At 41.8% G+C, this 27,998-nt stretch overlaps 1 protein-coding gene across 1 annotated transcript in view; it reads right to left on the bottom strand.

The window, feature by feature from the left end:
• LOC104839653 (cytosolic phospholipase A2 epsilon-like) overlaps window positions 1-24,517 on the bottom strand; it is a 34,984-nt gene extending 10,467 nt beyond the window's left edge. Inside the window, exons 1-11 of the mRNA XM_010580053.1 lie at window positions 24,491-24,517; window positions 22,207-22,279; window positions 8,425-8,561; window positions 4,793-4,924; window positions 3,656-3,696; window positions 3,162-3,204; window positions 2,357-2,420; window positions 1,626-1,790; window positions 1,265-1,347; window positions 795-832; window positions 3-138 (exon numbers count right to left, since the gene is read on the bottom strand). Coding sequence (XP_010578355.1) covers window positions 3-138; window positions 795-832; window positions 1,265-1,347; window positions 1,626-1,790; window positions 2,357-2,420; window positions 3,162-3,204; window positions 3,656-3,696; window positions 4,793-4,924; window positions 8,425-8,561; window positions 22,207-22,279; window positions 24,491-24,517 — 939 coding nt within the window. The remainder of the gene's footprint in view (window positions 1-2; window positions 139-794; window positions 833-1,264; window positions 1,348-1,625; window positions 1,791-2,356; window positions 2,421-3,161; window positions 3,205-3,655; window positions 3,697-4,792; window positions 4,925-8,424; window positions 8,562-22,206; window positions 22,280-24,490) is intronic.
• Between the last annotated feature and the right edge of the window lie 3,481 nt (window positions 24,518-27,998).

The following is a 27,998-nucleotide window of genomic DNA, read 5'->3' as shown; positions in this document are numbered from 1 at the left end:
ACCTCATGGTCTTGTAGGTCTTGCTCTAAATGAAGTGCTTTTTTCAGAGCAGAAGCCACAAACTTCCTCCGTTTCTGCAGGAAATTTTTCTCCTCCATACACAGATTAAAATCCAAGCGAACATCTAAGTTTCTTGACCTCAAACAAAGTCCAGGGTTAAACAGAATGTGCATGATCACTTACAATTAATGTCTGGGCCCATGCTTACAAGTCACAAACTCTACTATTAGGCTTAGAAAAGCTGCTATTGCGGCCCCACAAAAGCACATCACAGATAGTATAGACAAGGTAGAGAAAAGGCTGAGAAAGTTAAAAAGTTGTAAAATATTACAGAAAAAAACCCAAATATTTTTTATTGCTACACTGATTTTCAAGAAGTGTCTAACATAAATACTGCAATCCATATGCAGATACTATAAACAGTGGAATATTTAGAGTTTGTTGCCTGAAGACCTCTAGGTTTTATAAATACTCTGGATTCTTTACAAGTAAGGAAAGTGAGGTATAAATACATATTTTTCTAAACTTGTAGCTCCATGGATTTTGCAGCCAGAAAAGATTATTCTCCCCATGCAAACTGAACTCCTGTATAGTAGCATAACAGGAAATTTCACCCAGCACAGTTGACAATGTTCAACTTCAGGACATGGGTAACTAACATGGGGTAAACAGGGGTAAATATAATCACTGACTAAATATTTTCTCCCTTAGCTACAGAAAAAGCTAAGAAGGTAAAAAAGCTGGCCGGAATCTTTTTTTTCACAACCACAAAACCTAAAGACAGAATTTCTTACCAGTCATTTGACTTTACATGTAAACTGATTGTTTCATCCTAGAAAAAAAACACAATATAAGCACTGGCCCCTCCCTTCCCTTTCCCCTTTCTTTTCCCTTACCCTTTCCCTTCCCTTTTGTTTCCTTTCTTTACATTGTTTTATACTAAAGATACAAAGAGCAGCATACAGTAATAACCAGCACCAGCTCTGCCAGTGTGCCGCATCTTGCCTCATAGTTTGCATTTGCTCTGACCTGCATGAGTCCCCCAGTCCATTACAGAAATCCATCTGCCAAATGTTTGGCTGCGGTTTTTAGTTCTGCTTGGTTCATATGAAAATGCACAGGTCTGTAACTATCTCTATTAGGAATGTAGGGGCCCTGTAAGTTATATATCTAAACCCCTACTTCACACTGATCTAATTAATTCATGCGCATTGATCTTTGGTCCATAGCTTCACATTTATTCTAAAAAGTTGGTATCAATCACCTTTGCTACTGCTACTTTCTCCTTGAAGGGAAGTGAATCCAGAGGAATAGCGAGGGATGCATGGCAGTCTTTTTTCTCTTCACCTGAGATACACTGAAAAATAAATTATAATGTAGAAAAATATTTAATGTATATACCACAAAAAAGCACTGTCACCAACTTATTTTTTCAAATGCTTATAATTTTTTCAGCAGTTTCCAAGTTGCCATCTAATATTCTGGTGTCTTAGGGGGTACAGTGCTCTTCCAGAGCAAAAGATCATGAAAGATGGCTTTTAAATAAAAATACAAATTCTTTCCATTTGCCTCAGTCAGGTATGGAAAACCATGAGTTTACTGTGCTTACTCAAGCTAACGATCACATACCGAGCAGAAATGAGGTTTCTCTGCTAGAGCCATGCGCAGCTCTGACAGGCTGTACTTGAGGTAATGGAAGTCCAGAGGCTTTGCAGCTTGCCAGGAAGAGCCCAGCGACAGGGTCTGGTTCTCTTCGTAGGATCCCTTCACTGAAAACAAGAAGTCTTTTTCTAAAAGAAAAAGATGAAAACCATACAGAGAAGTTAGTAACTATGATTTCAGAAATAGAACACTAAATGGTCATTCAGAAGTTGTCATTTTTATATGCAAAAAATTCAACTATGCTTAAAAGCTCCCAGGATCTATTTACGCAACCATGGAACATTACAGGAAGAAGAAGAAAAAAAAAGAAAAGAAAAGAAAATGAAACAAAGAGCTTATAAACTAGCAGTAGTTGTTTTAAAAACTCGGACATACAGGCAAATTGGGCAAAATGTAAATTATTGAGATAGAAATATATACTTACTTCTATTTTACAGCACTAATAAGATTCGTTATCACTCTAATCATTCACTTTGATTTCAAAATCCAGTTTTTATAGTTAGTTAGCATAGACACATTATAACTGTTGGATCTGTGATCCTGTATATACTCCTAACCATCCAGTTCCTGTGCTCTAATTGTAAGAACAAGGTAGGAAAATTACCAGATAAGAAAATGACAAAAAAAAAAGAAAAAGATAAATTTTAATTTTACCATAGCATAAGATTTTTTTTTTTCTAGTTTAAAGTCTAACCTGAAAGTTCTTTCTTCGTCTGTATATTGTCCACCAGGACTTCCAAGCAGGAAATTTCACGAGACTGTAGCAGGGATGAACAATGAGAGAATTAAGTATACAAAACATGCCATATCTGAGTCACCTCACTGCTACCTGTCTCTGGTCACCTGGGTCCCTGGGGTCTGGAAAACTGTCCACCCTGTGTTTGTTAGGTTGATAAGAGAAAGACCTTGGCACACTGAAGATGTGCCAGGTTTCAGCTGAAAGAAAAATGGCTGTGGTGCTGTGGTCCCTCCATGGGGCTGGGGCTGGGAAGGGAAATAACAGGGGAGGGAATGGAAGTGTGCTGAGGCCTCCCAAGGGCAGACTGATGGGTCAGCCAAATCACAGGGCTGTCCTTGCAGCCCTGCTTTAGTGAAGTTGGACAGCCAAGTGCTTCCTCTAAATAGTGAGTTAGGGGCAGTCGAGAAAGCAACTTCCATATCATCCTATGGAGGTGGGGAAAACAGGATGGCCATGAGGGGGTCCCAAGAGAAGTCCCCAGAAGCAGTAAGTCAATGAAAGAGCACTTCAGGCTTTGTCAAGAGGCTTGCTGTCAGCTGGTGGTGGTGAACAGGGCTCTGGGTATCCCCAATGGCTGCGTTCCTCTTTCCTAACACAACCTCGCACAGGGAGCAGCACAACAGGATGACTGCCAGTGTCCCACCCCCCACCTCCCTCCCCTTCAGCCCTGCCTGCAGTGAGCTGTTGGGGCACCTGCCAGATTCACCACTCCCATCACTAGGTTGAAAACAAACACGGAAGAAAAATAGTTTAAAATTACCACTAATACACCATTAGTGACAAGCTTTTCAGGAGGGACTGGACTGAAAGAGAGGAAAAAAACCTGCAATCAGAACTAATATGACCTAAATACATCCTTAAATGAACACCAAGTAATAACACTTTCCTTAAAGGTTGCCTCATCCAGCATAGTCTCAAATATGTCACTGATTTCTAATTTTGGGAGACATCTGGAATATGTCTTCCTTATTTTTTTAATGATAATGGTAACCAATAGTAGTAATAAGCACAGTGGCTGCAGTTCTTATTATCCTTCTCCCTCTTCCAGCAAATAATGGGATACAGTAGTATCCAGGATGATTCTTGGTAAGATAAGGAACACAGTGCTTTAGCCAATATGCAGCTGACTAGATAAACACCAGCTGTTGCTGTGATGCTGAGCGTTTTAAACTACATTATCCTAAATGCTACCATGTGTTTGACTGCCTGCTTTGGCAAAGGACAGTTGTTTGATCCTGTATGGGTTTTACTCACATGCTCTCCGATGCAAACTCAACCTCCAGCATCTCTTGTGTCTGTAGAAGATTAATTCATTATAAGCATTTGAATTAATTTTCTTTCTCACTAGCTATGGTTGTCAATGATTATTCTGGCTCCTGAAACAGCTCTTAAAATCAAATCTCCTTCCTGTTCTAGGGTACTCTCAGATGAGTGAAAGCAATCAAGTTGGAGTGATTTTGGAAAGTATTTTCCCTCCTTCATTAACCATCAGTCCCCAGGGTGACTGCATTTGTCCATTCAGTAGTGAGGCAGAGTAAAATGGTCACATAGGCAATCCCCAGTCCTAAGCCTGCAATAACTGTTGGCTTAAAACTATCTAAAGCCTTGGTTTTTCTGGGTAACTTTTATCAGGAGACTGAAACTGTTGGATAGCAGAGGGCATTCTCAGTTCTGATAGAAAGGACTCCTGTAACATGGACAATACATTGACCAGTCACTAGAGAAGTTAATATAGACTGCCTGACGATATCACCGTAGAGCTGAATACCAATACATAGCCTGTAAGAAAAGTCAGTGAAACAGCAAATCTATAGAAGTATCTAAATGGGACATCCAGATCCCATGTTGAAGTCATCATGTATGCGTTCAGGCACACTGAAGTAATGAGATAGTTACAGTAATTGACCATCAATGGGTTTTAGCACCTCAGCATGGATCTTTGTGTTATATTCAGGTATACACAGAATTACAGGGCAAGGTATCAGTTTTTAAGTGAATACTCCAACGTCTGTGCCAGAATATGCCTAAACTCGTAAGTGCTGGTCCCACAAAAAGAAATTCTAACAGAGAAACTGTGTGCCATGGTGATTAAGTCTTTTATCTCCAAAAACACCTATTTGAGCAACAGAATCAAGAAAGAGGGGGAAAAAGGAAACTCTGGTGTCTGAGGTTTGAGGAGCTAATAAAAACCTTCGGGATTATGTCCAAGGTAGGGAGGTAAACCTTGTCCACTTTGCTGAGCAAGGTTTGGAAGGTATTTTACAGGATACATGAAGCGCAAACCAATAGGAAACAAACCCTCCTGCCTACAATTGCTTTACAAAAAGTTATTTAGGAGGCAATATCAAAAATGTATTTCCTTCCTGTGGCCAAGACAGTTTTATTCCTCACCTTTGGATTTAGCTGAAAAGTCAAGTGAACAATTTCTCCAAGTTGAATTTTAGCAACATCAAAGAGGACCGTGAAGAGGAGGTCATCTTTAGTGGCTGCATTTTCATCATAGACTTTCAGCTCAAGAATATTCTGTGAACAGAGGTACAGGATTAGAAACATCTCTATTTTGAGACCTTATGGAGGTACAAGAAGATGTGCTCAGCATGTTAAGAAAGACAGAGAAAGGATGGGGAGAAGTGAGAGAGCATGCAAAACCTTTTCATCAACACAGAGCTGAAGAAAGATATTCTGAACCTAGCATAGCTGGGTTTGTTGCCTATTTCCCCTGCAGAGTAATTTAAATGACCAAGGCTAGTAGAATCATTGAATATGTACCTCCCATATTGAAAAACATGTTTGACCTCTGATTTCGTTTGAGGTCACCACTTGTCCCTGAACTGTAGGAAACCATCTAGTAGTCAGGACTTTATTGCTATTGGTGAAAAAAAAATAAATCCTTGGATATAAGCAGTGATTAAAATACATTAAGGAAGCACCATATAACTACTGCATGGCTGCATAATTATATCCTGTAAATTATTAAACAGAGCACATGGAGGTAATTACCACAGAAACTACAGAAACTGATATGTTTTTGTTAAATTGGTGACAAGATGCACAGAAAGCAGCAGAAAAAAAGCCTATTTCCATCAGATTATATCGTACACCTCTCAATCTCCTCTTTCTTCCTTCCACTGCACAAATCTCTTCCTCTCCCTCCTCTGTCACCTGCCTGTTTGGATGGACAGGAGGGGTAACAGCCCCTGCTGTGCCTGGTTGGCAGCTGCACATGGGCTGGCTCAGAGGTGCCTCCCAGAGTGCTGAGCAAATTAACTTTAATGGCTGTTTTCTCAGTGGGGAAACAATTCAGGCCTCTCTCCACATATTCAGATGCTCATTTTCATGTCAATTACAGGGACCTCTTATCTCAGAGATTCTTACTTATCTATCAGATTTAACTGACACTTGCTAAGAGGTTTGATCGTTATTAAAGACACACAAACACATGCACAAAAAACAGTGAGCATGTGAGCTTTGTTGCCTTAAAAGTTCTTAATGAATCACAGGAAGGTCCATAACTAAATTTGGTAAGTGATTGAATATACAAATATACTGAAAGGAAGATAATCCAGAACCCAAGTATTCAATTTTGACATCTATCATTTCTGTAACCAGCAACTGAGAGATGGCAAGCTGTAGTGAACTTGAGTTTGCAGTTTGCTGCCAGAAGACAGAAAGGCTTCTGCCCTTTAAGGTCATATATGTAAATGCATCGCACTGTGCTTCAGACAGAAAAACAATTCTGTTTGGGGCTGACAGGGTCACCGGTGGGTTCCTGCTCACCACACTTGCTATGAGAAACATACCAACAAGAGGCAGAGAGAAGCAGCCACAGCAACTTGGTTTACAGGCCAGACATAAAGAGCCTGTAAAGGATTATGGGAGGCGATGGAGGGGATATGCTTAAAAGCAATTATTTGCCGTTTGTAGAAGGCAGGCTTCCACTGAAGAGCAGGTCAGATTTCCTAGCTGTGATACTGCAGCAGACTGCCCTTATTTGGCTAAAATGGCTGATTTATTTTCTTAGTGGCCAACTCATTTGAAGTCCCTCAGGTACTCCCAGCTAGCCAGGAGGGGCATGCACAGGGGCTGGCTGGCTAAGGGAGATCTCCAGCTGCACCACTGGGGTGCTGTGTGGGAAGCGGCAGAGGCTCTCTGGGCAGTTCATTGTTTCTATCCGCTCCTGACAGAGGATATGAGGGCAGCATCGCTGGGAGCCAGGCACCAAGCAGAGCCAGCCCTTGGGGGGGGCTGCATGCCACCAGCTCCGGGCAGGGTGGCCACCCTGGAGCTGGGGAAGCGCTGCCCACAGCACCAGCCCAGGAAGCCCTTCCTCGCCCACTGTGCTTCATCAGATGTTCATCAAAACAGATGCCTTTCAGTAAACACTCCCCTTCCTGTTGGGAACCAGCCCAACATACCCAAACAAGTTTTTTTCTTCCATAGTGAGAGTGTATTATAGGATTTTACTGAGCTCTGGCTCCCATGATTTAGGAAAATTAATACCTCAACGATACACAAGACAGGCGAGGAGAAAATAACCAGACCAGCAGACTCTGGCTCTGCTCAGAGAGTAATGAGAAGAGCAATTGCAGTGTATGCAGGGAAACCTCTGAGAGCCTTAACCTAGTCTGTTGAGCCCAGAGAGCTGCAAGGCAGCAGTGACAGACATGCCAGAGAGCTTTGGTTGTCCCAAACCCCCAGGACACATTCTGTGCAGCCCACACTGAAGCCACAGCGACCACTGCCACACTGCTCTTGTCACATGCTGAAAATTATTTGGGCTAATGCCACATCTCTTGTCTCCTGCTGCAAACTTACTGCAAAGTAAATGTAAAGTCTTCCCAAATACTACTCCATGAAGGATTAGATCAAGCAGCTTCTTGTGGCCAAGACATCTTTTTCAGCTGTTACATGTGGTATTGCAGTTTTGAAAGACCTGTCAGCCACAAACCATTGCAAGGAGCAGGTGCTCTGGTGCAAGAGTTGCAGATCAGTGGGTGTTTCCATGCTGCAATGTTTGTCCCTTGCCTTTCGCCTCCCTGATAAACCTGCAGGGCTCAGTGAAATTGTGCCTCACCAGTGTTTTGAAAGAAGCCGGAATTTTTTTAGTTCTGCAGGGAAAGGACTGGATGTAGGCCGCAGATGGACAGGCGTGTTAAAGCTGAAAACCATACCAAACAGGACCCAGTACCACCTAACTCTGCGGAAGGAAGCCTGAGAACTTGTATCATTGGCAACTTTTGCAGACAAAGGCAAGAGGGATTGTTCACGGGAGACCCTGTGGTGTAGCAACACTTTGAACTATTCTGAATGCTCCTTTGGAGGAGTTTATTGATGCTCAAGAGAGCCGGGGCACTGGCCTGCTGATTTGGCACTTGGCAGAAATGTTCTTGTCCCACTCTGCCATCAGCACTAGGAAATGAAGGGTGCAAGTTGTAAAGCAGAGTTTGATTGCCCCAGGTGTGAAGTAACCTTGGCTTACTTCGCCTGTCACTGATCTTTGTAGAATCCTAGACTCTGATGTTGATGCTGCCTTTTGGAGGGAGCGTATAGTGGGACTTGCAAATCTTCTTAAGCTCTAACATTTATCATCATGGCAAAAGCTCAGCTGGCATTCTTTTGCAAACTTTAACGGTTGTTTTGTGAATTTTTTTATTGCAGGTTATTCCAGAGGAATACTAAAAAAGTACAGCATGGTAATGCTTCCACCACTTAGCTCATACATGTCTTTTATGCTGTTCAATTTACTCTGAAATTTTCACATTTACTCTTGAAAAGCAGTGATTTAAAAAAAAAAAGATGAAAAAGTGACAAGTGATAGAACATTATATGAGTAGTTTTGAAATATCTTGGCTATCTTTTATATATCAGAAAATAAAATTTAATTTTGCTGCTGCATGCTACACCACATCCCCTTACCCATATCCTTGTAGTCCCTCATACATTTATTTTTATGGTACCCTACGTATCAATCACGCAATGAGATCGCCGCCCCAAAAGAAAAACAAATGCACTCTGCATCTTACTTTTACTTGGCTCTGGATCCTGAAGCAAAATGTTTCATTCCACACTGGGTCTTTGCAGTTCTTAACAGTTTTGGTCCGGACAGTCTCAGGGGAAGCAGTGGGCAAAGACAGGCTTACATAGCAATCCGTTTGACTAACTGTATTTGAAAAGGTATATTGTAAATAACAAATTAATATAAATATCTTGGAGCATAGCCTTATAGTACTGTATAGACCACAAGCTGCAAAAAGGAGATATTGTTCTATTGCTTTTCTTACAGGTCCTTATTCAATAGCACTCGCTACTATTTGTTCCCTCCTGCAGGTGGGAGCTCTGGTCATTAATGGCAAATCAAAAAAGCTAAGGCAATAAAGACAACTGGTAAGAAAAAAATATGCAGAGCTAGTTTTACTTAACAAAACCCATTATTGGTATGTCCCCTGTTGCAAATCAACAGATTTCTGAGATGGGGAAGAAAAAGGTTTACATTTTAAGAGAACTTTTAAAGGGTAAAATACTTAATTATCTCTTTGAGCATTTAGACAAGGGTCTAACTTTGTCCTTTGCTCTTGAGAGGGAACAGAAGAGCTAAAGATGGTCTGGGTACAAAGGATCTTCCCCCTCTGGTCTGCTGCCCTCATAAAGCTGTAGCCCAGTCCATGTAATGAGCCAAGTGTCTCACCTAACATGCAATCACATCTCTTCACTGTCAACAAATATGCAAAAATAGCAATGCACTTTCACCTTACTGATTTAAACACTGAGCCTTGATAGTGAAGAAACTTCTAATTTCTGAGAAAGCTGTTAATGTAACACAAGCTTGCACAGTTAGCTACAAGTATGGCATTAAATCTTCATAATACATGGGGGCTGCTTTGGGTTGGGCTCCCAGGAACTGCCCCCAGCTGGGACAAACCACCTCCTGGCCAGGAGGTACCACACATATGCCGGGCATTGCCACAGGGTGTTGACAAGTTGTCTCTTTGTGATTGCCAGAGATTTTGGGTGAGAGGCGGGTTGGGTACTCAGATGTCTGTGCAACTAACTTTCCTTTTGTGTGCTAACCTGATGGATGTAGAGTACTTGCTGGTTAGGATTCTCTCTGATACTGCTAAGAAGATGCTAGTTTTCTTAGCAGGGAGCAGTGCTGGGCATCTGCTCCTAAGTGCATAGAAGAGTTGATGTCTCATGAACCTGTGGTAATAAGCTGAGACCCTGAAAATACAGTGAAGAGCAGTGGGACTCGCCCTCTCTACACTGTCGTTCACCCTTTCCAGCCCTCCCATTTGGAGCAAATCTGCTGTCCTTCAGTCCTGTACACTGTTTGCACTTATTTTTAGACAACAGACATTTCTTTTATCTGTTGGGCAACTACAGGTGTCTCTAATGTCTCCAGCTCTAAGAACTTCTTTTGTAATCACAGTAACAGGTCAGACTTGGGTGTAATAACAGGCAGTTTGGTACTGTGGGATACAGGCCGAGAGGCAGCATGATCAAGCGGGTAACCTGCTGGAAAAGGTCTCATGACATGTTGGCTCCAGTCCCAGCTCTGGTCCAGGCTGCTAAGTCACTCTGGGCAACTGCTTCCATTTACATTTATCTTGCTTCTCTATCTGCATTTCCCCATCAATAAAACAGTGATAACGATCCTTTCCTCTTTTATAATCTGCTTTGACATCCCATGATTAAAAGCATTATACAAACAATAACTACTGTTAATAATATTTCCATGTGACCCACAAGAGAGTGCCTTATCAGTAATTATGTTATTCTTTCTCTACCAGTCTTTTGGTTCTCATACCACACTTTCTTTAAACTTGTGGTGTAACCCATGTGGCAATGAATAGGTGTTGCTTAAAGAAATTTGTGCAACCAGCTTATGTATGATTTATGATTTACCTTTCAAGGCTTCTGAAACTGTTTGAACATGAAACACCTTCCAGTTTTTCAGCATGCATTTGATAGTTTCCCCCTTACTGTCCCTAGCAGAGGAGAAATTATTTTAACATCACAAATGCAGAAGTCTATAATTCTTGTAAGTAATATTAGGGTATTTTTAGACTTATTACTGCAATTTTAAAATGCAGAATATGTGCAATGTACCTGTAGATAACAATTTATTGGTAAAGGAGGTTGATACAATGGTTTCTTTAGCTCTCTCCCACACAATATTTTCTACAATTCTTCCATTGATTTTTAACAGTTTAAAAAGACAATATTAACTTTGCATAGTTACTTCTTCAGATGGTGTCAGAGAAACAGGTAAGAGTGAGAATATATGTTTCTTCAGCAACTCTATCTGTCAGTTATGGACTACTGATATATGTGTGTGTTAGGGAATTTGTTCATTTATGGTCTGGGATATCTCTTTGTTGTACATACTAGCTATGAATCCTGATTTAGAAGGCAGGCATTCTATATTTTCAGAGTATCAAAGGAGCTCTAAACTTGTGACTTATAATCTTGTATCTAGATAGAACTGTGATGGGACCTCTGTTCAGTCTTTCATTCTCATTCATAGACCTATAGCCAACTTGAGAAGTTAGTCCAGTCTTTAGCAAGGCTGTTCACCCTTAACAAGAGCAAAAACAAAGTCCCACAACCTGATGATCCCCATGTAACACCAGCTCAGTCAGCAACCAGCGAGGCCTCAGCCTCAACATAGCCCAAGACAAGAATGCAGATAGAGACAAAGATATTTTAATCTGAAAATAAGCAATTACAGCCAGGCCACTGCATGAAGAATAACAAATTATGCACCAGAATTATAATGTTGCAGGACTTATCTGATAACTTCTACATACAATGCAGATTTAGATAAATTTTGGACCAGATCCCAAATACACAATATTAAACATACGTGGAGGTGATGAAATTTAGCACTGAGATGTCTTTGCATACGCTCCCAGCCCTGGACAGGAACAAGTGGATGCTCAGTATCTTCCATGTTGGGGTTCTCTTCCACTCTCTTCCTCCCTCCACCATAAAAGGCCTTAACTGTTACCAGCTACTAAAATTAAACATGTCCAGATTGAAGAGGATTGACTTAGCCTGGCATATGAGAAAGAGCTGAAAGAAATGAGTTTGCTAACTAAAAAACAACAACAAAGACTGTCAAATAACATGGTAATAGTTAGTTCTGTAATGTCCAAATGATTGATACAAAGAGGACAATGATCTGTGGCTCTGCATGGCCAGAGGGAAATAAACAAAGACAAATACTAGGAAAACTGCTCCAGCTCTAAGAGAGTTATAAATTTTCTAGGTAACTCATTTCAGAGGGTATTGGTACCCAGATATGTATCAAAGAGTGACAGACAAGGTAAACTTGATCCTGCTTCAGAAGCGGACCAGCCTAGGTGAACCTACAAGGTGTCATATGGAATTGCTGCCACGTGACCCCATGTTTACGCTGGAAGGCAATAAACAGGATAATCATGTCATGTCAATTATACTGCATGGAAACCAACTAACCAGTCTCCCTGCCTGCCTTGACTGTCAGGGAAGGAAGTGATAGGACATCCTTATATTGTACACCAGCCCATGAGATCGATTCCCAGATATCTGGGCACTGTCTCCAAAACAACTCCAAGCCTCCTTCTTTGACATGTATAAAGTAAGACTGTTAAGTTCATTGGAAAAGTTGCCACCTTTCCTTTCCAAACACATACGGTGTCCAAGTAACAAGGCCTAAATCCATACCTAGAGCCTCCATGTACCATCCCAATATAATCATCAAAAGGAAACAATACAAAAAGCAACAAAATAGAATGCAAAGAAGCCCACAGACAGTTGTGCTACAACTTCTCCCATCCACCCCAACTCTTCCATGAAGCAAGAGGGGATAAATTATATTGCCTAAATGGCATTTGGGTACGTGCAGCTGTTCTTGCAAGATTTGTACGTGCTAACAGAGCCACAGATGTCATTAGATCACCCTTACATATGCTCTCTTTTGGCAAAGTGGAACTAGAAATCATGTATTTCCATAGGTACACCCATTTTTAGACTTTTCATAAGCATTGCCACTATTTGACTCTTCCCACTTTCAGAGTGTCAGCCAGTAGGAACCAAAAAGCTGTATATTTTTGGCCAAGAGATACTATTAGGACACACTATATAACACACTTCCTTTGTTCCACCTCAGACCCTCTTGCAGTGATATGTGGTGCAATCTCACATCTATCACTGAAAAATATTTTTTGGAAAGTTCTTTCATTTCTATTTAAAAATAAACTAGCCAAAAATTAAGTCTTGGCCAGGCATCTACACTGTTGATGCAGTGGGTAGTTAGAACTGCTGGGCATCTGAAGAAACCATTATCAGGGGGAAACATCATGGAAACAGAATTGGAAACAGGCTGCAAGCAGTACACAGAAGTGCCTCGGATTTCAAAGAAAACAGAAGTGGGAACAAAATCAACACCAGAAGCAGCTGAACCAACAAAACAACACTCACATTTTCTTTATTCGCTCAGTAAGGGAATAGAAACAAAAATGTTTTTAACATTTTGCTGAAACTAATTTTATTTTTTTTGCCTTAAGCATCATTATTTTAACTCAGAAATGCCTCTGACATGCTTTATAAAAATATGTAGTAATGGTACTTTTTTTTGTATTCTCCTCCAGGATTTTTCTGAAAAAGCAAGAGCAGTACATCATGGGCGATGTAATCTTGTGCAGGAACTGACACTAAGCTGCAGCACTGACAGCGCACTGCAGCAGTAATACCAATTTGAATTTTTCAATTGAGACTCAGAGTTTTGAATGCAAAACTTTGCTACTGAATAAATAAACTTTATGGCAGGGACACTTCTCCCAGATATCTTTTCTTTCAAGTAAGATTTGGTACTGAATGGGAAGCTACCAAAAAGCTGTAGCTCAAGATGATAGCGAGGACAAGGTCAGCTGACTGGCACGAGGTGTTGTCCTTTTGCTGGGTATCTGGAAACCAGAAAGTATTTGCAAATATGATGAGTGAGGTTAAAAATATCCCAAGGTCTCACTTACAGGAAGAAGCTAGCACTGATAATCTGTAGGAATTTACTGTGGATTCTGTACACATAAATAAAAATAGATACCTGTAGATGTCCTTTGTTTTTTAGAAGAGTTATGCCTAAGAAAACAGCATGGAAATAAAAAAGCATATCATTATAACTAAGTAACAAAAGTAGGGTGCAATAAGTCACCTCATTCCCTCACAGAATCCTTTGCAGCAGCCAACATGAAGGTAAAGACATCGATGCTGATGAATTAATTTGGTAAGAAAAATTCCATAACATACCAGGATAACTCACTGGAAGCGAAAGTGTTTACACCACAATGTAAATAGGTCTTCATGTGCCTGAGAATTCAGCCCAAAGTCTGTAAATGTCAGTCACCATTTTGTGAATTAAGTTTTAGACCTACAGGGCACAACACACAGGTGAGGATTACAGTTTGATTATTTTGGTTTATTTGTGAAGGAGAGAGTTCATTCAGCCTGGATTAAAAGCTTACACTGCAGCACCAGTTCATCATGACATAAATACTATGACTTGGATGCATTGCCAAGATGCACTTTGCTTTTGGCAGCCAAGTCTTCACATTTTATACGTCTTTTCTAGAAAGATGTCACCACCAGTTTCTTTCACATCAAAGTAAGCCACAGATAAACACACAGCCTCCAGACTGTCTTTTACCACAAGACCACAACTAATCCTATTTACACAGTGAAATTAAATGAGCTCATATTCTGTCTGGAGTTCTCCAGGACTCCCAACTGATCTAGCAGTCTACAGCAACCTTCCTGTGAGTAATAATGAATGAAAGCATTAAGAATAGATACATCTGACTTGCAAGGAACATTTATACCCAAGACCCATTTTGTCTAGTTTTCATTGTTGAGCTGAAAGGGAACTCTTTAAAAAGGGTAGTTAAGACTGGTTCTAAACAAATAGGAAAAGATGAATACCTTTGCCAGGCAGACATTCAAAAAGATTGCCAATTTAATAGCAGAATATGATGCAAGCACCAGCAGCAAAATTTGTCAGTGAATCTTACCTTTAACCTTCACTGGCTACTACTGCAGCACTACTTTATTGGCTCCTGCTAAGGATACAGTCATACAGAGTGCCCGAGAGAGAAGCCATAGTCTCACGTCAACACTGTCACACATCTTTTCAGCAATTGTGGACTATCACAGCCATGTTAAATCTAGTCTCTCTACATTGGCCTCCCACATAATAGCAAATCACATCCTGGTTCTTGGTCCTTATCTACAAGTAATCAATGTCCTCAGTTCAGCAAAAAGGTTGCCTGAAGCACCTCTCTGGAGACCATCAGTGATAAAGGTCCTCAAGCTCTGTGAATCTCAGCTGTGGGCAAGGCTTTCCCAGGCACCACTCTGAGTCTTTAGAATAAATCTCCACCGGAACTAAGACATACCACAGGCCTTATCACATAGTGCTTTTAGCGTACAGCTCACCTCAGCAGCACTAATCTAAATGTGTGTGAAAGAACACTGAGAGAGCACAGATGCATAAAACAAAACAGGTCTCTGCTCAGAGAATACAGGAAAGACTGAATCATTGATTACAGTCACACTGCTTAATGCATAACTGGATGAACTGCAGTTACTGCTGTCTTGATGAAACCAGAACAACCAGCACAGAACTAGAACAGATTCTGGAGGTTCTTTAACAGTGTATAAGAAAATCTATGGGGAATCAATAAACAAAAATGCATTTAAATGTATTTTTCACAATAAAATACTGAAGATGAGAAGTTGTACCACCTTCTCCTCATCAAAGGAATACCTCAAAAATCTTGAAGAAATTCCTGCAATAAGTAAATGTCTGTTATCAGTCTTCATATTATTTATGTACTTCTTTGAATGTCCAAATTACAACAACTAATATAGTACTGTAAACACAGATCTGCTGGTAGTCAATTTGTGGTTACTGTTCAGTGTCAAGCAAAGTATACTTTGGTCTTAAACTCAAGACATTATTGTACAACAGTAAGCAGGATATAGAGTAAAATATGGTCCCTATCAAGGATGATCAAAAACTCCAAGGTACCATAACTTTTAAGAAGATGTGGGAAACTCTAAGCATGGGAAAAGGCAATGCTCAGTTTACTTTCCTAAGCGGTCAGAAGGTGTTACACAGTTCAGCCCAAGGAAATTTGTAAATATAGAAAGCCTATTCAGAAATCAAAAGCACATACTTCATCACCATTATCTGTTCACAACTGCTGAAGTTGCTTACATACGTTTGAAAGAAACTGCATGCTAATCTTGTGCTGTTATTTATTAGCGCAGCACTTCATGAAACGTGTCCCAGCTCTTGCAGAAGCATCCATCCAGGTCTGCTGGAAATTTCTGAGTGCAAACTAGAAAGTCACAACCTGAGCAGAGTCTGCCACTGCCTTTTAACTCTGCAAGCCAAATGGCAGAGGAGGAGTAAAGGGTCAGGAATCGCTGCATGGACCTGTGTCCTCTCAAAAGGTTCTACATTGCTGCCATTGTCACCTACTCATTCCAGCCTCACTTCTCCACCCAAGCTTCTCCCTTGTTCATTTCCATTGCCTCCACCCTTTTCAAACCTGTTTTAAAACAGGTTTTGACATTTTAAAAAATTATAAAACATTTGAAAAGCTGTTTCAACCACTTGTTAACTAGAAGCCTCCTCTAAATAAGAGGATAATGAAGTCTACTAGGAACATGTAGTACCATCACAAAAGGCTTTAAAGATCAATGAAGGACAGCTGCAATACCACCTGTCCTGGTACGGTATTAGAGCATTGTAGCTGCTCTCACCTTTGCCTTTGAGACAGAGATGAGCTTAACATTTACCTAAGGTTCTTTACTCATTTTACCAGTGCTTCAGCCGGTAATCGGTTCATCCTCCTAATGCCCCTGCGAGGCTCCTAATGCCCTTGCTGAGGTCCTTGCTTTAGAGATGAGGAACTGAGGTTTTGAGGAATCTCATCTTCTCCAAGGTTACACCAAGAATCTGAAGGAAGTCATGAGGGAACATTGCACATAATACCTTTAACTGCCAGAACAGCTTTCTGTTCGTGCACACAGAAGTACACAGAAGCCAGCATGACTGCAAGAAGATGGACGTGTACCTACATACAATCCATTGATACCCAGCAGTAGAGATGCAATTATTTCCACAGCTGTAGGGAGGTGCCCTGACCAAGAACCCTAAACAAATAACATATTAATGAGCTCCTTGATTATACATAGCATTGTCCTTTTTAGTGGCAGCTTACGTTGCTATCAAGGCACAAAGCAGGCTTTTCATCTCCACACTTCTTGCCATGTATACAATGCAATACAATTGCATATAATAAAATATACACTACACTCTATACACTACACTCCATCATGGCCATCAAAGACTTGAGAAAGGGAAAAACCTGGAAATAATCTCTTAGGCTAGAGAACACAAAATGGGTAACCTAAGGGAAACTAGTTTTTTGCATGTGTTTAGGTGGTAGCAATGAACCAAGGAAGAGTGGGAGCAGACTTGGATAACATGAGTAGATGAAACCAAAAAGAAGATTGAATAGAAAGGAACAGAGGTTGTTAAGAACTGCAGCTGTGAAGTTGATTCACATAATATTCACTGAGATTATCCATTCATTTGTTACTCATATTATTAACTGTGGTTACAACTTTGTTATTATACACATCAGTCAGGACCAGGGCTCCATTTTGACAGGTACCTTAGCAGTTATGCAATTAGATCTTGATCTTGACCTACTCAGCTCACAATTACAGTAAGAAAAGCCCTGCTTCAGGATATGACATCACAGGGAGGAGCTTCTGGTGATTAACAGTTGCTTTTATACCTGTTTGTTTCAGTTTCTTAACCAGTTAGGAAATCCTTGTTTACAGGCCTTGTTGCAACTTGGCAGCTATCCACGTAACTACTTCTCTGTCCTTGTGCAGATTCCCATTGCTGAGCATTTGTCCTGGGCTGCTTTTAGGATTTCTGCCCGTTAGCGCAAAGGCAGCCTGTCTGAGCAGCCAGCAGCATCAGGAACTTAGACGAGATGCCCTGAAAAGACACCAGTGCTCTCTTTCAAAGGACCATGTCCCAGGACTTCTCTCAATCATGGCAAAAGTCAGTGACCACACTCATTTTGACAGGGAAGCGACTTCACCCTAAAGCAAATGTGCCATTAGCACTGGCTGGCCCAGGCAGCTGCCTGCTGGCACTGCCCATGCTACCTGCCTGCCCTCTTTGCACAAAGACTGCTGCTGCCTCCTCACACCAGTGCTGCAGTCCAAGATGCGTGCATGTCTTCAATCAGTCCTTTCCACACACAACAGCTTCCTTCGGAGAACATGGCAATGAAAGGGATTTCATTATTATGATGGTGTTACATGGGATTTAGGTGATACAAGGAAAAACGTTAGTAGTACTGCCTTCCAACTTTTAAAATCAATGGTCAGTGTAGTATTTGAGTTTGCTATGAAATTACATAGCAACAAGGCTCAGATTTAACAAGACCCAGATTTAATACTATGGTTAAAGAAAAGCCTAAAGCTTTACCTAATGAGAATGCTCATTGAGATTAGCTTGTCGTATAAAAAAAAAAAAGGAGCTGTAGGCCATTCCCAGAAAAGATTTCTGGAGCCTTGGACTTTGCTAAATACAAGGTAGGGCAAGCCAATATTTTTAAAGACATTTTTTGTCTCCTGAAGGGAACATTTCTGTGAAATACACGTATGTAGAAGATGTTACTTTATATTTCACTTGTAGCCCATGAAACAAGCAGGTTTCTCTCCCACAGGTATCAATTTGCAGTGTAGAAGATATTTATTTTCCCTCCTGGAGAATCAGTGAACCCTGCCACTGAGAAAAGGGCCATGCTAAACCAGCTGTGCGAGGCAGCCCGTGCCCTGCTGTGACTGCAGCGGCAGCCTCTGGGAACAGCGAGTGCCGGGTGTGCTCCTGCAGGACCATGCACAGCGAGGCATGTCTGGGCAGTCACATTGAAAACAAGATCTACCCCGGGGAATTTACACAGCGTGGGTCTAGTTCCTGTTGTAATCAGCACACAGAGGGTGAAATGCAGTGGTACTTGGCCAACAGAGAAGCCTCTCCAGAAACAAACTCTCCCATGGTTAGACAGTGGAAATGCAGAGCACTGCATAAAGGTAGCTTCAAGGGGCCTTCAAAGGCTTCTATGAAGAAATGGGTGGGGGGGACTTGAAAGCTATGCCCTCTTCCAGCGATCTTGGCTGGTGGACCAGCCCTCGGAAAACCAAGACTTTTGCAACAGCTGATCCCTTCCCACATGCGGGAAGCCTTCTGAAAGTCAATCTCCACTATGTCAGCTGACAGGGAAAGGAAGGGAAGATCATTGGAAGTCACTGGATGGCAGAACAAATTCAAGGCCTTTCAGCAGTGAAGGCAAAACTGATTTTTGCCACTACAAGGATGAGGCATTGAGATTGCAGCAAAGGTTTCTGTGACATGGAAACCAGAGGCTATTGTTGACACATAGAGTTCATGTGGGTTCAGAAGCAGACTGGAGGTGTTGCTGCATTCATAGAAAAACTGTATTTGGCCTGGGAAGTTACCAACTCTGAAGCGATCAAAGGCTGGGAGAGCACATTTTCCAGAGCACACTATATACTTTCACTCTACTCTCATACTCCTCCCCACACAGCAGGAGAGACCTTTGGTCCAATCCAGCGCAGCTGTTCTTGTGTCCCTGCGCACTGCAATGAGGGTGCAGAAACGTGGAGAGCCCAGGCACCTCAGCTTGTGACTCTTGCTCCTCATGCTGCCAACGGCTCCCTGTTTTGCCAGTGCCTTAAGCTAGCCCTGCTGGATGATCTATGCTCAGACCATGGGCAACTAAACACTTCTCTCCAACATCTCCCCATACTATCCTATACAGTTGCAGAGAAATAGCACCATCCAGGCAGCGAATCCAGATTTTGCAGAAATGGTGGATGTGTTTATGAAGGCTTGTGACAGCCACAAAGCTTTCGCAGTTTTAAAGCAAGAGACAGCTGCAGTCATGCAGCTGTTAGTAAGTTTTCTGCCCTTTTTGGAATAGATAGAGAGGGGCATTTGTCTTTGTGTAAGATGCAGAAAAGGCCTTTTCAGGCCAGCCTGAAAAGGACCAGCTTTTCTCAAGTAGGCATTTCTGCTGCCCATGCAAGGCAAAGAGAAAAAAGAAATGTCCGTAACTATTTAATCAGCAGTATAAGTATATAGACCTCCCCAAGAATAACATCCTGAAACTGGACCTGGTGTTTTCCTATGACATTGAGAAAGAGCATCTTGGTTCCTGTCCAGTGCAAACTGAGCTGAAAAATATCAAAGTAAAATCCCTTAGTGGCCTCCAAGTGCCAAGCATTTTGGGTATGGCTATTAAATGCAAACACTACTTTTGACTCAGGAGCCAGATCTCTGAGCCACAACCCTCATGAACCACAGATCTCTTGGAAGAGTGGGGCAGGGAAAAGCACGCTTCAATGCTTGTCCCAAAACATTTATTATAGGCCAGTTCTGGGGACATACTGTTGATCCAGATGAAACTTTGGACTGGTCTGGTCTCACAATTGTTACAACTTTTGACAGGGAAAATTCAGGCAAACTCAAACATGTCCAGAAATTGAAACAGCTGTATCTTGTGAATGATATGTACTATTCTGTAGTTGCCTCATAACCTACATAATGTAGCAGCAAACCCTTCTGATTCTTGAGTAAGCCTTATTCCTATCAGATTTCAACACACATTACTAGCCTGATTATTGTTATTATGCTCACACCATGTACAAATACAACCTTTTGTCTGACACAAAGGGAAAAGGTCAGGAGATCATGATTATAGATGATTGCCACAGCTGTCCTATAATAAAAAACCATATATATGACGTGCAAGATCGAAGGAGGCATAGACACTGTGGGTTGTGGGTAGCAGTCCCTCTGCACAAGGACACTTTAGCTGTAGAGTACCACAGCTGAAGAAAAGCAAAGCATACTCATCTTTAACAAGCAGTCTTCCAAAAACCACAGCTTGGTCTAATCAGACTCTGACTCCAACAAAGCACCAATGGCTCCTTGCAGTTTGAATTATTTCTTTCAACTCTGTCCTCACCCTTGTCTCTCTCAAGAACTTTGAATTGCATAGTGATTAAAACAAATAAATATGAGTGGGAAATATAATCTTTTCCTAAAATATATTTTGAGCCAAATATATTTCAAATATTTACAAATATTTGAATAAATACATTAATTACATGACAAATACATTTCCACAAAAAAATATTTAAAAAAAAAAAATCACTTCTGAGCAAAGACTAATCCTGGGAAAGTAAATATCTGCAGAAAGGTAACTTGCTCCTGATTCTCAGAGGGAAAACAAAATGTGGTGCTCTGTTGCACAATAAAGAAAGGGAACTGGGATGGGGAATGGACAAGGCTGCTCCTCTCAGACCCTCGCACCTAGCACTGCTTCTTCTGGCTCTTGCCAGCAAAGACCTTCATCCACATTTGGCTTTGGAAGTAAATCTCCAGTGATATAGCTTCATACCTGCAACCAAGCAGTCAAACATCTGCTCAAAATGAAGATACAGGATAAAGACTAATAAAAGATAAAGAACTAAGATAAACAGCTATGGATTTCTGGAAGTTCATTGCTCCTTAACAATGTAAAGGCTGTCATTTCCAATCATTACAAAATGCTGAGAAAGTAATAAACATCCCTGATTTGATTTTAAGGCCAGAGGCAGATATTTGTTTATCAGTTCTGTAGGTGGTTATCTTGATGCTATTGGCTGTCAGGGCAACTTAGGCGTTCCCTTGTGCTGGTATCATTTATGCCATAAAACAGTTCAACTGAGATTAAAAAGACAGAGAGGGAACTGAACAATCTTTTCATTCTTCTCTAAAGATGTTTTCAAGAAAAGGCAATATTGCTGTGCTAGGCTTAACAGCAGAAATGCAAAAATTGAATAATAATTTCCATGGAGGCAAATACACTTGCTGAGTTCACTTGGTCTTATTTAATATGCAAGGTTCATATTCACTTTCTTTCCATTGCACTCCTGGTTTGTTCTTTCTCTCTGAGGCAGATATTTGAGTTGACCTTCAGCTTGCTTTCTCCTACCTGACTAACTGCTGAAATTTTTCTCTCTTCACTTCCACTTCCACCCATTCCACCAAGTCCCCAGAAACATTTCAATGGTACTGGTTTTGTCTTGAAAGTCTGGTATTTTGAATACATTTCAGTAAACATTTGACAGAAAAAAAAGTTGTTTGACAACAAGATATATAATGCTCCTCTTTTTTTTTTTTTTAAGCAAAAAGAAATTCAGAGGTGCCTGTATGTATTTCTGCTGACTGCAAAAAACAGTCAGGTACGGAAGATGATACCAAAGCTCCCATGTTACAGCACAGGCTCTGGCAGCCACTTGACATCAGTGCTGGCATTTTTGTCGAGAAGCAGAGGTGCATCCTGAATCTCAGTGCATCAAAAACTGCAACTGAGAATTAACAGCTGAATTTGTTCAGCAAAACTGGCTCTGAAGCTTGTTAGCAGTGAAGATGCTTTACAGTAAACCACAGTAGACCTTTGATATTTCCATTAATAGTAACATTCTATAAACTGAAAGATATTGTTTATACAAAACTGTACTCTAAGAATAGTCCAAATTCAAATATGTATCAATATTTGAAACCATGGTGACACTGCATACACAGATACAAGTTACAGTGCTTGCTTATATTCTCTGCTTTCAGAACTGAATTACTGGGAACCACAAGGAAAGACTGTGATACTCACACAGATCTGCCTTTCTCAGATTTCTCATTCTTATGATTTTCACAGAGAGTGAGGAGCACGGGCATTCTTCACTCTGCAGAAAAAATTACAAAGTTATTACCTGCATTAACATTAAATTGTTTATGCTCCCATAAATGCGTGTTGCAATTTTCAAAGCCATGCAGCAAAACTGGAAGATGAACTACTTGCACTGCTATGGAAGTTAAAACTATGTCTATGTAGAGTTAAAAAAAAGAGGCAGAAAAAGAAGAAATATTCCTCTGTTTATATATGTCATTGATGAAAGAAATAACAGTAAAATGCATAACATAGTAAAATAGATAACATGGTAAAATGGTTTTAAATAAAATGAAAGCTTGCATTACATGACAGGACATTTTAATGTAAAAGGAATCTTTATCAACAATTAAGCTGGAAAAATAAGCTAGCAAAGAGTGAGCATGCATGAGAAGCACCTCAGTTAAACATCTGTATACAAAGATAAAATAAGTTTAATTCTCTTGAAGAGTTGAAATTTCACACGGAAAGCAGATATTTTCTTCAGATAATTTTACTTAGTAAAAATGGCAAGTCTCCATTTAAAATCTTTATCAGGAACTTTTCCCAGAAATGGTGAAGAGCAAATACATGAAAAGTTGCAAGGTGTTCAGCTATTGAAGTCAGGAAGAGGAAAATGAGGGGTTACAAAGAACTGCTAGGAAACAGAAACAATCCAGGTAAAATTGTCCCAGAGGAAAATGAAACTGTTCAGTGAGCGAGGCACCACCAGCACAAATGCAGCAGAACCTACACGAAAGAAAACAGCTTAGGAAGAGATGTTAATGGAACTTCCCCACACAAACCAGATGCTGGGTATTTGCAAAAAGGATCATTAACTGAAACGTCAAACACAGAAGGAAAGACAAATAACTAGACAGAACCCAAACAAATTATTAATTCTTGCAAATTTTAATACCTGAAACTTTAGCTATTGCTTCACTGGAAGTCATTATCTAACCCCTTCTCCCACTCTCTGCTAGCAAAATGACTCCATTAAATCCCTTTAGGGGGATTACGTCACTCCTTTTGCCAGTTAGGAATTGACCCAGCTGAGAAGTTCGGTACAAACTCCCCTATCACTCTTGAATTATGATAAGCTGACCTTGGTCTGTATTTTAAGTCTCACTCCAAAACAGAAGTGCGTGTTTTCATGTCTTCTGTCTGGATTCAGGTTATGGATGGAATAATTCTCCTGCTCCCCCCAACACACACATACCAAGAAGCCTCTACTTTTGCTCTTCTCATGAGGCTGTTTCAGTGGTTAAGGGCAAGGGGAAGATCAGAGAGGACTGCCCCATTCCTTGCTTTGTACACGTACTTTCCACACAAAGACCATTGCCAGACTCTGTTCATTACTCTCCCCTCCTTTCAAAAGGATGAAACTGTAGATCCTTAGTGTTTCTTTAACGAGTTTGCTTAGACATTCACACTTTTTATTTCTTAAGCCATGGGGATCCCACGTTTGAGGTCTCCAAGTATTAATGCACACTTATGGTAACACACATCTGTGTTATAGAGAGCTGCTCTATAATCTCCATTTTACAACAGGGGAAGCAGGGCACAGAATGATTAAATAAGTTGCTCATAGTCAAACAGCAGGTTAATTTCAGAGCTGAGAAGAGAACAAGTATGTTGACTCCCTGGAGCCCAACAGGCAGTTTTAGGGCTTTCCCTCCCGGTTACATTCCACAAAAACAGTAATAATAATAAAAAAATATTCTCAGAGATTATGGACAAAGGCAGATCAAGATTTTCTTGGATCTCAGTCATGCACAGATATCAAACTAGGACCATCTTTGTGTCCATGATTAATCACTGTCTTTAGTCAGTGACCGTCCTGTGTACACCACTACCAGGTGGCTGCTAGCACAGCTATCTGGGCACAGCATATGACTACACTCATAGCTGGCAGATGCTGTGCTGTGGAAGAGCTCAATTTACATAATCCTTGCATCAAACCACAGATTCAGTCCAAATCCACAGCAAGCTCCTGTGAGGCACCTCAGACTCCTTCCCAGCCTCCACATGAATCACCCACTGTGGCTGAACTTCATTACCAAAAGTGCCTCCACAGGGCAGCCAATATCAGCTATCAGTCATCCTGACACATATAAGTAAATACATACATGAATTTGGGACTAACAGCTCCCAATTCCTCTTCTAGGCACCAGAATCCCAGTCACAAACCCACCTCAGGTCATCTTCAGCTTCTAATGAATTACAGTCTGAATTTTCATGCTCTTACCTCACGAGCACTCCAGTATGAGCCCATCGTGCTCCCAGCCGCGTACAAGTCAGATAGGGATGCCACTTCACTGTTAGAGGCAACAGCTGGCAGTGACTCACGAAGTACCTCTGCAAACTTCAAGGAGGCACCTGCTGAGGAGTAAGTGGCTTATCCATGCCCCACCTTCCTTATTGCCTGAAAGGGAAAGTATGAAGAGAGAAAGGGAGGGGATTTGCTGAGTTTATTTGATAGCTAAACACCAGAGGTGCATGTTGGGGGAAGGCTGTACACACCAAGGTGCCAAGAGTTATTAGCAACTCCAGATAAGGGAGTGATAACACACGGCACTTATGCATGAATACCTATGACTAGGCAGCAGTGCACAAATCAGAGAAGGTAATAGCAGCTACACTTGGGATAACAGCAGCTTCCTTGGCTGGAGGAAAACAGAGCTCTACAGCACCCCAAATAACAACCAAAAGTATTGTAGATGGAACAGCTTTAAAAGACCTTCCATTTCAACCAAATTTTATTCATTTTCCTTTTTTTGGAGGTAAAGGGGGTTGAGTTGCTTGCTGGTAGATGGCTCCCCAATTTCATTCATATACTTGCCAGGCAGATACATGTTTTTGTGCTTTCCGAACCCTTCCACAAACACAAAACTTCTGAGTAAACCAAGACAAAAAGTTCTCCAAATTAGGGCATACATTGATTCATCTTAAATGCTAGCATCTAGATGTTTTAAACATAATGCAGTGTCATCAAATTATGATGACACCCATCTTTTCCATTTTCTGGCAGAAAACTGTGCAGCAGTAGATACGCAGGTGAATAGCCCTTGCACAGGTCCAGCTACTAATATGCCCAGATGTCTGATATGAAATGACCACCTGAGAGCTGCAGGAGATGATACTATACACTCACCTCTCCTACCCAAGGGGTATATTCTGCAGGAATTTCATCCACAGCAAGTGCTGCAGAGCATGGAGCTGGAGGGAGGCCATCCCAGACACTGGCAGTCAAGTGCCTCTGCTAGAATAGGGCTGTCGTGGTTTAAACCCAGCCGGTAACAAAGCACCACGCAGCCGCTCGCTCACTCCTCCCCCCGCTGGCCAGTGTGGGATGAGGAGAAAATATAAAGAAAGGCTCGTGGGTCGAGACAAGGACTGGGAGGGATCACTCCCCACTTATGGTCACGGGCAAAAGACAGGCTCGACTTGGGGAAAAAACAAAATCAATTTAATTTACTACCAATCAAATCAAAACAAGGATAATGAGAAGTAAACCCAAACCTTAGAACACCTTCCCCCCCACCCCTCCCTCCTTCCCGGCTCATCTCCAGTCCCCATTTTCTCTCCCTCCTCCCAGCGCAGGGGGCAGGGAATGGGGGCTGGGGTCAGTTCCTCACACGCTGTCTCTGCCGCTCCTTCCTCCTCAGGGGCAGGACTCCTCACTCCTCCCCTGCTCCACCGTGGGGTCCCTCCCACGGGAGACAGTCCCCCATGAACTGCTCCAGCGTGAGTCCTTTCCACGGGCTGCAGTTCCTTCCCTGGGAGGGTCCTTTCTAGAGGCCGATCTTCAGTCACAGGCTGCTCCAGCGCGGGCTTCCCCATGGAGTCGCGGCCATCTTGGGGGCATCCACCCGCTCTGGTGTCCTCCTCCCCGGGCTGCAGGTGGGCATCTGCTCCCCCGCTCCCCTCCGTGGGCTGGGGGGGGACAGCCTGCCGCCTCACCGCGGGCTGTGAGGGCATCCCCTCTTCTTCCCTGACCTCGGTGTCTGCTGAAGGGTTCCTCTCACATCCCAATCCCCCGACTCACTGCAGGTTCCCCCCCTCTTAAATCCGTTCTCCCAGAGGCGCTACCGCTGTCACTGACGGGCTCAGGCTGGGCCAGCGGCGGGTCCGACTTGGAGCCGGGGAAGGTTCCAGCAGCTTCTCACAGGAGCCGGCCCTGCGGCCCCCGCCCCCGCTACCAAAAAACCCCATCACACAAACCTGTAACAAGGACCTGGTAGTAGTCCCAGCACAGGCACCTGGGACAAGACATGTAGCGTGAACTTACAGCAAATGGAGAACCCACTAACAGAAAACATTGTGACAATGTCTGAGAAACTACTATTTCTGGTTTGATGCAGATTATCTGAGATTTTAGGGTGCATAACGAATTCTGGCAAGGGACATGGAGAAGGTGGAGCAGGCTGTAGGAGGGATCCTCAGAGAACTGTTTCCCTTGTCTCAGAAATATGTGTTTTCTGGCCAGTCTGGGGCTGATAAAACCAGGAAGGAGCAGGTGCTCACCATTTGCTATCTGAAAGTCTACAGGCAAAGTTAAGCACAGTATCTAATCTGGACAAAAAAATCCCCAATGAGGGCCAACAGCTGAAAAGTGAAACTGAACCAGAGTACCTCACAGAGCCCACAGACTGCAAAGCTGATGCAATACCCAGATCTTTGCAATAACAGGAGGACTCTGAGAAATATGATGACACCCTGCCTGGCAGGTGTTAAGGATTCAGTCACGATGCCTATTTTGACAGTTTGAGTACCTTATTTTGAGCTCATCAGTGGCTGCTCAGGTGAAACAGCGAACAGGATTTTAGAAGATAAGGTTGAAATTGCCTATATGTACCTTGTTGGGAAATTTGTTGAGGGAAAAGACTTGTCTACGGCTCTTGCCTACTTCTTTTAGGCCAGGTTACACAAGGAGCTGAGGGACTCCTGTAAGTCTAATCCTGGCTGGCCTTTGACGAACTCCCAGCTACCAGCACTTGCCTTTCTTTCACAATGCTTCTGTGGGACTGTGACCAAAAGGACAGCAAAAGCCAACTTCTTAACCAGCTCCAGTTCTAGAAAAGACCACCTGTCTTTCTCCAGTAACTCACCTCTGAGGAAGAATTCACACTAGAAACAGAAGCTACATGGCTTTCTCTGCTGAACCTTTCTTGGCCTTTAGTGTGTTTGAGTAGATTTGCTTCTCCTCAAAACAGCTAGGTTTTTCTTTGGTTATTTTTTATCTAAACAGTTAATATTTTGTCATGACATCTGAAAAACTGGCAAAAGGGACAGAGGTTTTACTTACAAAATGTCTCATTAGCTGAAGAGGAAGAAATGCAAGATATTTATTCTGCTATATATCCACATTCAGGTATGCAGTGATGGTTGATCAACATCCATGCTTTGGTAGACAAGACTCTTGCTTCTTGGGAATGACACACAATTGTTTTCTGTATTACAAACTGTTCCCCTGTACAGCTTGAAGAAGAGTGCTGCTTTTTGTTAGTAGATTGCTCATCGGGTCCTTTATCAGATGTATGCATGCATCATTTTGTGTATTCCCAGGATAGGCATTTCTTCTTCTGTTTTTTGGCCACTGCACTGGGGTTTGAGAGCTGTTATGTTTTTGTGCTATGTGTATATAAATCAGCTTTTTCCCCCTCAGCGACCGCACTTCAATGTACTTGTCAAATAACTAGTTCGGCTGTGGCAATCATACCATCTTAATTTGTACTAGCATACCTAGCAGCTGT

Source organism: Haliaeetus leucocephalus, unplaced genomic scaffold, assembly GCF_000737465.1.
Source record: "Haliaeetus leucocephalus isolate CR32 unplaced genomic scaffold, Haliaeetus_leucocephalus-4.0 Scaffold696, whole genome shotgun sequence".
NCBI lineage: Eukaryota > Metazoa > Chordata > Aves > Accipitriformes > Accipitridae > Haliaeetus > Haliaeetus leucocephalus.
This window is presented reverse-complemented; position numbering and strand designations above follow the sequence as displayed.